Here is a 13,589-nt window from a genome sequence, read left to right as displayed (position 1 = left end):
TTTTTGTGTGCAAATAATCATTAACTTAGAATTTAATGGCAGCAACACATTGCAAAGAAGTTGGCACAGGGACATGTTCACCACTGTGTTACATGGCCTTTCCTTTTAACAACACTCAGTAAAGGTTTGGGAACTGAGGAGACACATTTTTTAAGCTTTTCAGGTGGAATTCTTTCCCATTCTTGCTTGATGTACAGCTTAAGTTGTTCAACAGTCCGGGGGTCTCTGTTGTGGTATTTTAGGCTTCATAATGCGCCACACATTTTCAATGGGAGACAGGTCTGGACTACAGGCAGGCCAGTCTAGTACCCGCACTCTTTTACTATGAAGCCACGCTGTTGTAACACGTGGCTTGGCGTTGTCTTGCTAAAATAAGCAGGGGCGTCCATGATAACGTTGCTTGGATGGCAACATATGTTGCTCCAAAACCTGTATGTACCTTTCAGCATTAATGGTGCCTTCACAGATGTGTAAGTTACCCATGTCTTGGGCACTAATACACCCCCATACCATCACAGATGCTGGCTTTTACACTTTGCGCCTATAACAATCCGGATGGTTCTTTTCCTCTTTGGTCCGGAGGACACGACGTCCACAGTTTCCAAAAACAATTTGAAATGTGGACTCGTCAGACCACAGAACACTTTCCCACTTTGCATCAGTCCATCTTAGATGAGCTCGGGCCCAGCAAAGCCGGCAGCGTTCCTGGGTGTTGTTGATAAATGGCTTTCGCTTTGTATAGGAGAGTTTTAACTTGCACTTACAGATGTAGTAACCAACTGTAGTTACTGACAGTGGTTTTCTGAAGTGTTCCTGAGCCCATGTGGTGATATCCTTTACACACTGATATCGCTTTTTGATGCAGTACCGCCTGAGGGATCCGCGGTCACGGGCATTCAATGTTGGTTTTCAGCCTTGCTGCTTACTTGGAGTGATTTCTCCAGATTCTCTGAACCTTTTGATGATATTACAGAGCGTAGATGGTGAAATCCCTAAATTCCGTGCAATAGCTGGTTGAGAAATGTTGTTCTTAAACTATTGGACAATTTGCTCACGCATTTGTTGACAAAGTGGTGACCCTCGCCCCATCCTTGTTTGTGAATGACTGAGCATTTCATGGAATCTACTTTTATACCCAATCATGGCACCCACCTGTTCCCAATTAGCCTGTTCACCTGTGGGAAGTTCCAAATAAGTGTTTGATGAGCCTTCCTTAACTTTCTCGGTCTTTTTTGTCACTTGTGCCAGCTTTTTTTAAACATTCTGCAGGCATCAAATTCCAAATGAGCTAATATTTGCTAAAAAAATAACGTTTCTCAGTTCAAACGTTAAGTATCTTGTCTTTGCAGTCTATTCAATTGAATATAAGTTGAAAAGGATTTGCAAATCATTGTATTCTCTTTTTATTTACTATTTACACAACGTGCCAACTTCACTGGTTTTGTAGAAATATTGCCCAGATTGATGATGATTATTATTACTGTGATTATGACAATTACTAACACATTTGTTAGTAATAATATCGCCATCATTGTTGATGATGCAGATTATTATTTGTATACTTGTTAAAAATGTTTATATGATTATTGTTGATATTTAATTATTGACAACATCAGTAGTGGTATTAGTATATGCATGACTGTTATTATAATGATGATTATTATTTGTATAATTAACATTTGTAATATGATTATTATTATTATTTCATTATTGACAACATCAGTAGTAGTAGTAGTATATGCATCACTGTTATTATAATGATGATTATTTGTATAATTAACATTCGTAATATGATTATTATTAATATTTCATTTTTGACAACATCAGTAGTAGTAGTATATGCATCACTGTTATTATAATGATGATTATTTGTATAATTAACATTTGTAATATGATTATTATTAATATTTAATTATTGACAACATCAGTAGTGGTTTTAGTATATGCATCACTGTTATTATAATGATGATTATTACTGTACGATTGCAGTTATTATCAGTGGTAGTAGTATTTTCATAATGATGATGATTTTTGCTGGTATTTATATAATGTTAGTTATTACAATTATTATACAACAAATATTTTTACTAGTATTATTTTTAGTAACAATATTGCCCTCACTGTTGTTCAAATGTTCATTATTAATAATGTTCATTAGTAGTTTTACTAGTATTGGCATCACTCTTATTATAATGATGATTATTGCTGTCAGAATTCTCCTGCAAGTATTATTATCAGTGTTAGTAGCACTGTCACCAATCAGGTGACGGTGTTCCAATTTTTGTTATGTTAATTATTACAATGATTTTACTGTGAATATTTTAAGTAGTTATTCTTGTTCGCATTATTTTTATTATTGATATAACAAGTATTAGTAATATTGTCATCATTGTTATGATGATGATTATTGGTCAATTTTGTATTATGATTAATATTATCGTTATTTTTCTCATTAATACTGTTGTTATAACTAGTATTATGTCATCATTGCAACAATAATGTAGTTAAAATGATTATTGTAAGTTGTAGCAATCATTATTATTGTTGTAACTATGATTATGCATATTATTACAAATACTGTCAATGTTATTAGTAGCAGAAATAGTAGTACTAATACTACTGTATACAAGTATTATTGTATTATTATTCCTATCATTGTTGTCAATCTGACGAGTGTGTGTCCGTGCAGGTCGTCACCTCTCAGTCTTGTCAAGGATGTCTGCTACCAGCCTGTCTTCATCAACCCCGAGCAGCTGGAGCAGTGTGTCTTTGCTACTGAGGTGAGGTCACACACACACACACACACACACGCACACACACACACACACTCACACACACTTGTGTTTTCTTACCTTCTTGAGACCTCTGAAAAAGGCCTACATCTCTAGGACCAGCCTTTCTAGATATTTAAAGATTTATATTTACAACATTAGTAATATCTACAAACTATGCAAATCTAACAAAGGTAAGCTTTTAGTTAATTATTTTTTTTAAAATAAAAATTTTGTTTGTACCGTATTTTTCTGAGTATAAATGCATAATAAAGAAGGAAAAAAACATATAAGTCGCACTGGAGTATAAGTCACATTTTTTGGGGAAATGTATTTGATAAAAGCCAACACCAAGAATAGACATTTGAAAGGCAATTTCAAATAAATAAAGAATAGTGAACAACAGGCTGAATAAGTGTACGTTATATGAGGCATAAATAACCAACTGAGAACGTGCCTGGTAGGGCTGTGAATATTTGGGTGTCCCACGATTCGATTCAATATCGATTCTTGGGGTCACGATTCGATTCAAAATCGATTTTTCTCTTTTCGATTCAACGCGATTCTCGATTCAAAAACGATTTTTTTCCCGATTCAAAAGGATTCTCTATTCATTCAATACATAGATTTCAGCAGGATCTACCCCAGTCTGCTGACATGCAAGCAGAGTAGTAGATTTTTGTAAAAAGCTTTTATAATCGTAAAGGACAATGTTTTATCAACTGATTGCAATAATGTACATTTGTTTTAACTATTAAATGAACCAAAAATATGACTTATTTTATCTTTGTGAATATATTGGACACAGTGTGATGTCAAGCTTATGAGATGCGATGCAAGTGTAAGCCACTGTGACACTATTGTTCTTTTTTTAATTTTTATAAATGTCTAATGATAATGTCAATGAGGGATTTTTAATCTCTGCTATGTTGAAATTGTAACTAATATTGATACTGTTGTTGATAATATTCATTTTTGTTTCACTACTTTTGGTTTGTTCTGTGTCGTGTTTGTGTCTCCTCTCAATTGCTCTGTTTATTGCAGTTCTGAGTGTTGCTGGGTCGGGTTTGGTTTTGGAATTGGATTGCATTGTTATGGTTATCCTGTGTATTGTTTTGTTGGATTGATTAATTAAAAAAATACATAAATAAATAAAAAATTAAAAAAAATCGATTTTTAAAAAATGAGAATCGATTCTGAATCGCACAACGTGATAATCGCGATTCGAATTAGAATCGATTTTTTTCCCACACCCGTAGTGCCTGGTATGTTAACGTAACATATTATGGTAAGAGTCATTCAAATAACTATAACATATAGAACATGCTATACGTTTACCAAACAATCTGTCACTCCTAATCGCTAAATCCCATGAAATCTTTTACGTTCAGTCTCTTACGTGAATGAGCTCAATAATATTATTTGATATTTTACGCTAATGTGTTAATAATTTCACACACAAGTCGCTCCTGAGTATAAGTCGGCCAAACTATGAAAAAAACTGCGACTTATAGTCCGAAAAATACGGTAATTGGTTTTTAATCCTTATTATTTACTTGAAGTTATTACCATATCTGTCTATATACATATTTATTTATTTAAAGAAGAATAATTTTGGCCAAAGGAGGCGCATTTCAATGTCTTACACACACTTATTACATATATTGGCCAGAGGGGGAGCACTTCAAATTTTTACACATCCTTGTTATTTCATATGTTGACCAGAGGGGGAGCACTTTTAAAAGCGACAGTCAATTTAAAAAAAAAAAAAATTGGGATAGATTTCACCACCAGGGGTGCGAATGAGATCTCTATTTTTTGTGATGTTGTGTTTCTAATATAAATACATTTAATAAAGTCAAATACAAATAAGGCAACAAGAGAAGTATCCTACACTTATCTTTTGTAAAGTAAATCTGAACAGTCGATATGGGCATCTACATCTGCTATATGATTTGCCTGAGAAGCTGGAGAGGACAATAAAAAAAAATTATTTTATTTTTATTTTTTTAAATTTGTGGCGGACGTAATTCTTTCGCGGCGGGCCGCCACAAATAAATGAATGTGTGGGAAACACTGGTGCTTAAGGACGATGACGAAGGAGTCACGGACCACAGATGGCCCCTGTGCCGCACTTTGGGCAACCCAGCTGTAGACGCTAACTGTTAATGGCCACTATAGTCTTAGTACCGTAGTGTATTTGTTCATCCTATGGTCACATGTGGATTGTCTCACGTCAGCACCGGAAGTGGTAAAATCAACTGTTCACCTGGCGGATTTTTTCAGGGAAGGATAGGGAAGTCCTTCTTTAGCTGCCGTCTTGTTTTATCATACATGCACCTGGCAATGTTTACTTTTGTATGCACATTAAATCAACAACAAAAATCCTGCCTTTGGAGCAATGTTCATGGACTCTAGTATTTGGCTCTCTTATTAGATGCAATGGTTTTAACTTGTTCACCGGTCCTCATATGGAAGCTACTTTTCCTTGTTGATGTTTCAAGAAGGGCAGAAACACAAGAACACACACACACACACTAAAGTCACGTGACAACTCACCACTCTATCCCTGTCCCCGGCAGGTGTGAGTGACGTCCATGGAGCGAGGCGACAGACTTCCTGTCCAGGACTTTATTTCCTAGAGTATTTATTGCTGCTTATTGCTGGAGACAAACATTGTTCCGCTGCAACGACAAAACTACCGACTGAATGTCCTGCGTTATTTTGCACTCTCTCTCTCTCTCTCTCTCTCTCTCTCTCTCTCTCTCTCTCTCTCTCTCTCTCTCTCTCTCTCTCTCTCTCTCTCTCTCTCTCTCTCTCTCTCTCTCTCTCTCTCTCTCTCTCTCTCTCTCTCTCGATTGTTCATGCAATGATACAAAAAATGTTTCCACACGTTATCCAAGAGCTCCTCAAATCAGCATCTACGTCAAGTGCTTCCTGTGCAATTTCAAAGTAAGAGCAGGAAGAGGACGTGTTGAAAGTGCCTGAGACACGACAACAATCACACGCCGTTGAAGCGTGACGTTCCTGACACTCTCGGGAAGAAAAAAAACATGTTATTTTTGTACGCCATTTGATACCAAAAATATGTGTTTGTTTGTTTGTTAATTTATTATTTAATTTGTACATAAAGCTGTATTTATAAGAGATCAGTGTATATACATGTCCTCCTACCCATCAGCTGTATTTATAAGAGATCAGTGTATATACATGTCCTCCTACCCATCAGCAAATATATTTTCACAAATAAATGACGAAATTGATGTGTGTGTGTGTGATCACTTCCTGCTTACAAGAAAGTGTTCCTAGTTGAGTTAAACAATCGTGGAAGTCACATGACCATTTTAGGTCAAAAACCTCAACATGGTTTTACTTGGAGTGTGTGTGTGTGTACCAGGTTCTCCCTCTGGGCCTGTTTGCTTTTACTTTCTCTTGTTGCCATGACAACCTTAACTGATTGGCACAGCAGACGCACCTGAGTCAAACAGAAACCAGTACGCTGAGCGGGGGTCAAAAGGTCAGACGGTGGAGGTTTTCTTCACGTTTGTGGCGCAGCTAACTGTGTGTGTGTGTGTGTGTGTGTGTGTGTTCTGGCAATGCTTACTTAATGGGGACATCGCTCTGTTTACACAGTCACCTTTAGGTTATTATTATTAGTAATAGTAGTACTAGTAGTGGTTTCTGAGGATCATGTCATATTTAATTTGAACTTTTTATTATATATATATATTTTTTTAAATGGTCCTCAGTAGTCACATACAAATTTGTGTGAATTATGCAAAATGATTTAAATGTGGTCCCCATGAACCTTATTAACTCTTTTCCCCCCAGGGTCCCCAGTAAGAATGATCAGCACATTACTTCATCAATCCAGAGATTTAAAGACGTGTATGAGCTAACTGGGCAGTGGACATTTTACACCATTTTTGTTTATGCCTCCACAACCTGTAGAAAGGGTGGTCCCCACAAGTCATGATAAAAAAAACTTGGTCCCCATTCCAAATGATAACCTGTATGAGTGTGTGTGAGGCACTAATGTGTAATGTGATGATGGTTATTGTTAGAATTTTTATTATTACAATTGTTTTGTATTATTTTTAGTAGTAATATAGTCACCAGTGTTATGATGAAGATGTTGATTGCTAGAATGTTTATCATGATTACTATATTATTTTATATGTATAATATATATACATATATATCATTACAATGGTTTTATTATTTTAAGTAGAAGTAGAATTGTCATCTTTGTTATGATTAGAATTTTCTACCACTTGTCCCTTTCGGGGTCGCGGGCGGGGTGCCGGAGCCTATCTCGGCTGTTCAAATTGTTATAATTATTACAATTATCATTTTGTAGTATTGTCTTCATTGTAATGGTAATTGATTGTTGAAACTTTTATTATAATTATTGCAATTATTGTATTATTATTTTAAGTAGCAGTAGAATTGTCATCATTGTTATGTTTGTTATTGTTAGCATTTTTATTATGATTCCATCCATCCATCCATTTTCTACCGCTTGTCCCTTTCGGGGTCGCTGGTTACAATTATATAAGTATTGCAAGCGGTAGAAAATTTATGGATGGATAAGGTTTTCATGATAATTATTACAATTATTTTATTATTTTTTTAAGTATTAGTATAATTGTCACCATTGTTATGATGTTTATCATTATTGTTAGAATTATTATGAGTATCATTACAATTATATAAGTATAAGCAAGCGGTAGAAAATGGATGAATGGAAAAGGTTTTTATGATGATAAGTACTACAATTATTGTATTATTATTTTAAGTATAAGTAGAATTGTCACCATTGTTATGTTTATTATTTGTAGCATTTTTATTATGAGTATTACAATTATAGAAGTATTAGCAAGTGGTAGAAAAGGAAGCGGGGATGCCGAGCGGGGCTAACAACAAAGCTAAAAGCTAATCCTCACAGAACGCCGCTTCCTTCCATCCTGCTTTCAAATGTCCGCTCCCTGGAGAACCAAATGGACTACCTGAAGCTGGCTTTATATGCAAGACGCGAGATGAGAGACTGCTGCGCCATATTTCTCACAGAAACGTGGCTGAAACCATCCGTTCCGGACGAGGCAGTTAGCATCGAGGGGCTAACTATGTTTCGGTCGGACAGGAGCAGAACTCTCACTGGTCAATCCCGAGGCGGTGGTGTTTGTATATACTTTAGAAAGAGGTTCCGTAGCCTCCGAAGCAGAACCTCCAGGTTCTGTAACAGCTTCTTCCCTCAGGCCGTAAGGCTCTTGAACGCATCATAATTCAATTATCCCCTCAACTCCCCCCAAAATGGATTAACTCGCTGGAATAAAAGAGACAATATAACATACATCCATAAACGTGGACGCATGTGAAAAAGTGCAATATATTTACCTGTACAGTAAACTATTTATTTATTTATATATGCACCTTATTGCTTTTTTATCCTACACTACCATGAGCTCATGTAACGAAATTTCGTTCTTATTTGTACTGTAAAGTTCAAATTTGAATGACAATAAAAAGGAAGTCTAAGTCTAGTCTAATATACGTCAATAACAACTAGTGCAACAATGGGAAGATGCTCTCCCGATGTACAAATATTAACTATAAAATGCAGGCCATTTTATTTACCCCGGGAATTCAGTGCTATGATCTTCACAGCCGTGTACATTCCCCCCAGTGCTAACACCAAAGAAGCTTTGAATGCTTTGTACTGCTCCATCAATGAACTGCAAACTACACATCCAGAGGGAGTTTTCATCGCGGCAGGAGATTTTAACCAAGCCAACATGAAAACTGTGTTCCCTCATTTCCATCAATATGTGAATTTTGCAACCAGGGGTGGAAGCACATTGGACATGGTTCACAGTAATATTAAACAGGCGTATAAAGCTGCACCACGCGCCCACCTCAGCTCCTCAGACCATCTATCTGTGATGCTAATTCCTGCATACAAGCCCCTGCTGATCAGGAAGTAAGCTACAGTGAAGCAGGTGAGGACCTGGCCAGAGGGAGCAATGGAAGCATTACAAGACTGCTTCGAAACCACAGACTGGGACATGTTCAAGGCAGCCGCCACGATTATCATAACATGTGTGGAGGAGTATGCAGAGTCTGTGTCCGCATACATTCAGAAGTGCGTGGAGGATGTCAGTGTGACCAAGAACATCCCCACGCGGGCCAACGAGAAACCCTGGATGAACAGTGAGGTACGTGCAATGCTGAAGGCTCGGAACAAGGCTTTCAAGTCTGGCGACATGGTGGCATTAAAATCAGCCAGAGCTAACCTGAACCGTGCCATTAAGGTTGCAAAGCGTGCTCACAGTCAGAAAGTGCAGGACTTCTTTGAGAACCCCACGAACACTAGACGAATGTGGCAGGGCATACAGGTCATCACGGACAATAAAGCTGCCCCCGTCCCTGTGACAACAGTATCAGTTTCCTAAATGACCTAAACAAGTACTTTGCAAGGTTTGAGGCACTTAACACCACTCGGTGAGAAAATCCATCCCTCGCCCTGATGAGCAGCCGCTCAACCTGGACACAGCGGATGTCTGGAAAACCCTGAGAAGAGTGAACCCCCGGAAAGCACCGGGATCTGATGACATTCCGGGCAAGGTGCTTAAGCGATGTGCAGACCAGCTGGCTGGGGTTCTCACAGACATCTTCAACATCTCGCCGACCCAGGCTGTGGTTCCATCATGTTTTAAGACGGCCACAATCATTCCAGTGCCAAAAAAACTCACAATCTCATCCCTCAAGGATTACCGCCCCGTTGCACACACCCCCATCATAATGAAGTGCTTCGAGAGGCTGGTAAAGGAATACATTGTCTCCAGACTTCCCCCCACATTCGACCCATACCAGTTTGCTTATCGCCCTAACCGCTCCACAGAGGACGCCATCTCCTCTGCACTCCACCTGAGCTTAGAACATCTGGAAGGAAAGGACACACACGTGCGGATGTTGTTCCTGGACTTCAGCTCAGCATTCAACACCATCATCCCGCAGCACTTGGTGAGCAAACTGGCCCCCTTTGGATTCAGTACCCCCCTATGCAACTGGCTGCTTGACTTCCTCACAGACAGACCCCAATCTGTGAGAGTGGGCAACAACACCTCCAGTGCCATCTCCCTGAGCACCGGCTCCCCCCAAGGCTGCGTCCTGAGTCCGCTGCTGTTCACGTTGATGACCCATGACTGCTGCGCCAGGTCCACTACCAACCACATTGTGAAGTACACGACAGTAGTGGGCCTCATCTGTGACAACAACGACATGGACCACAGGGAGGAGGTGAAACATCTGGTTGACTGGTGCAGAACCAACAACCTGGTCCTGAATGTCAACAAGACCAAGGAGATCATCGTTGACTTCAGGAAGCACCAGTCCAGCCACGCTCCACTCTACATCAACAGCACAGCAGTGGAGATGGTAAGCAGCACCAAGTTCCTGGGGGTGCAGATAACTGACAATATGACCTGGTCCCTCTTGTAAAAAGAGCTCAGCAGCGCATGCACTTTTTGCGTGGGATGAAAAGAGCCCAGCTCCCTCCCCCCATTCTCAGCACATTCTACAGAGGCACTATAGAGAGCCTGCTGACCAACTGCATCTCTGTCTGGACTGGAGCCTGCAATGCCTCAGACTGGAAGTCTCTCCAGAGAGTGGTGAGGACGGCGGAAAAGATCATCAGGACTCCTCTTCCTCCTATCCAGGAGATTGCAAAAAGCCGCTGCCTGACCAGGGCTCAGAAAATCTGCAAAGACTCCTCCCACCCCCACCAAGGACTGTTTTCACTGCTGGACTCTAGAAAGAGGTTCCGCAGCCTCCGAAGCAGAACCTCCAGGTTATGTAACAGCTTCTTCCTCAGGCCGTAAGACTCTTGAACGCATCATAATAATCCCCTCGACTCCCCCCAAAACCGGATTAACTGGCTGGAATATAAAGACAATATAACATACATCCATAAACGTGGATGCATATGCAAAAGTGCAATATATTTATCTGTAAAGTAATCTATTTATTTATATCTGCACCTTATTGCTTTTTTATCCTGCACTACAACGAGCTAATGCAACAAAATGTTGTTCTTATCTGTACTGTACAGTTCAAATTTGAATGACAATAAAAAGGAAGTCTAAGTCTATATACGTAAGTATTAGCAAGTGGTAGAAAATGAAGGACAATACCAGTAGTAGTATTGTCTTCATTGTTATGATAATTGATTGTTGGAACTTTTACTATGATTATTGTTACAATTATTTTATTATCATTTTAAGTAATATTAGTATTGTCTTTATTGTTATGATAAAGATGTTAAATATGATTGTTAGAATTTTCATTATGATTACCATTACAATAATTTAAGTATTAGTAACATTGTCATTATTGTTGTTACGAATACAGTATAATTGTTAACATTTTATTACGATGATTATTACAATAATCATTTGGGTAGTAGTCGCATTGTCTTCATTGTTGTAATAATTATTATAGTCAGAATTTCTATTAATTATTTTATTACAAATATTTTACTATTGTTATGCTAACAAAATTGATTGTTATTAGAATTTTGACTATAATTATTATTACAATTATTATATTATTAATATAAGTAGTATTGTCATTACTATGATGATTATTATTGTTAGAATGTTTATTATGATTACAATTATTATTATTATTATTAGTATTTCAGGTAGTACTTTGTCGTACTGTCATCTGTTATGGTGATAATCTTTATTATTGTTATTAATATTGTTGGAATTATTATGATTATGCACATTATTACAATTAAGGTTATCAGTAGCAGTAGTGGATTCATATTATTATTATTAGTAGTAGTACTAGTAGTGGATTAATATAATTATTAATACTAGTAGTACAAGTAGTGGATTAATATTAGTAGTAGTAATATTAGTGGATTAATATTAGTAGTAGTAGTAGTACTAGTAGTGGATTCATATTATTAGTAGTACTAGTAGTGGATTCACATTATTATTAGTAGTAGTAGTAATAATAGTGGATTAATATTATTACTAGTAGTACTAGAAGTGGATTAATATTATTTTTAGTAGTAATAGTAGTGGATTCATATTATTATTAGTAGTAGACTACTACTACTAATAATAATATGAATCCACTACTAGTACTACCAATAATAATCAATTTCTAGTACTACTAGTAATAATAATATGAATCCACTACTAGTAATACTAGTAGTGGATTCATATTATTAGTACTAGTAGTGGATTCATATTATTATTATTAGTAGTAGTAGTGGATTAATATTATTAGTAGTAGTAGTTCTAGTAGTGGATTAATATTATTATTAGTAGTAGTACTAGTAGTGGATCAATATTATTATTATTAGCAGTAGGCCCTACTAGTAGTGGATTAATATTATTATTAGTAGTAATAGTAGTGGATGAATATTATTAGTAGTAATAATAGTAGTGGATTAATATTAGTAGTAGTAGTACAACAAGTAGTGGATTAATATTATTAGTAATAGTAGTGGATGAATATTATTATTAGTAGTAGTACTAGTAGTGGATGAATATTATTATTAGTAGTAGTACTAGTAGTGGATTAATATTATTAGTAGTAATAATAGTAGTGGATTAATATTATTATTAGTAGTACTAGTAGTGGATGAATATTATTATTAGTAGTAGTACTAGTAGTGGATTAATATTATTATTATTATAAGTAGTAATAGTAGTGGATTAATATTATTATTAGTAATAATAGTAGTGGATTAATATTAGTTGTAGTAGTACTAGTAGTGGATTAATATTATCAGTAGTAGTAATAGTAGTGGATGCATATTATTAGTTGTAGTACTAGTAGTGGATGAATATTATTATTAGTAGTAGTACTAGTAGTGGATTAATATTATTAGTAGCAGTGGTAATAGTAGTGGATTAATAGTATTAGTAGTACTAGTAGTGGATTAATATTATTATTTAGTAGTACTAGTAGTGGATGAATATTATTATTAGTAGTAGTAATAGTAGTGGATGAATATTATTATTTAGTAGTTCTGTAGTGGATTAATGTTATTTAGTAGTAGAAATAGTAGTGGATGAATATTATTAGTAGTAGTACTAGTAGTGGATGAATATTATTATTAGTAGTTCTGTAGTGGATTAATATTATTTAGTAGTAGAAATAGTAGTTGATGAATATTATTAGTAGTAGTACTAGTAGTGGATGAATATTATTATTAGTAGTAGTACTAGTAGTGGATTAATATTATTATTATTAGTAGTACTAGTAGTGGATTAATATTATTTAGTAGTAGTAATAGTAGTGGATGAATATTATTATTTAGTAGTAGTAATAGTAGTGGATGAATATTATCAGTAGTAGTAATAGTAGTGGATGCATATTATTAGTTGTAGTACTAGTAGTGGATGAATATTATTAGTAGCAGTGGTAATAGTAGTGGATTAATAGTATTAGTAGTACTAGTAGTGGATTAATATTATTATTTAGTAGTACTAGTAGTGGATGGATATTATTAGTAGTAGTACTAGTAGTGGATTAATATTATTATTTAGTAGTACTAGTAGTGGATGGATATTATTATTAGTAGTACTAGTAGTGGATGGATATTATTATTAGTAGTAGTAATAGTAGTGGATGAATATTATTATTTAGTAGTTCTGTAGTGGATTAATATTATTTAGTAGTAGAAATAGTAGTGGATGAATATTATTATTAGTAGTACTAGTAGTGGATGAATATTATTATTAGTAGTAGTACTAGTAGTGGATTAATATTATTATTAGTAGTAGTACTAGTAGTGGA

The 13,589-nt window shown here is 36.0% G+C and overlaps 1 protein-coding gene across 1 annotated transcript in view; it reads left to right on the top strand.

Annotated features, from left to right (window-relative positions):
* The window catches only part of LOC133658566 (delta-like protein C), a 66,182-nt gene extending 60,148 nt beyond the window's left edge, over positions 1–6,034 (top strand). The window contains exons 9-10 of the mRNA XM_062060740.1: positions 2,690–2,780; positions 5,354–6,034. Coding sequence (XP_061916724.1) covers positions 2,690–2,780; positions 5,354–5,359 — 97 coding nt within the window. The 3' untranslated portion in view covers positions 5,360–6,034. The remainder of the gene's footprint in view (positions 1–2,689; positions 2,781–5,353) is intronic.
* The last annotated feature ends 7,555 nt before the right edge of the window (positions 6,035–13,589 follow it).

Source organism: Entelurus aequoreus, linkage group LG10, assembly GCF_033978785.1.
Source record: "Entelurus aequoreus isolate RoL-2023_Sb linkage group LG10, RoL_Eaeq_v1.1, whole genome shotgun sequence".
Classification (NCBI taxonomy): domain Eukaryota; kingdom Metazoa; phylum Chordata; class Actinopteri; order Syngnathiformes; family Syngnathidae; genus Entelurus; species Entelurus aequoreus.
Note: the sequence above shows the minus strand (reverse complement) of the source record. Positions and strands in the feature narration are given on the sequence as shown.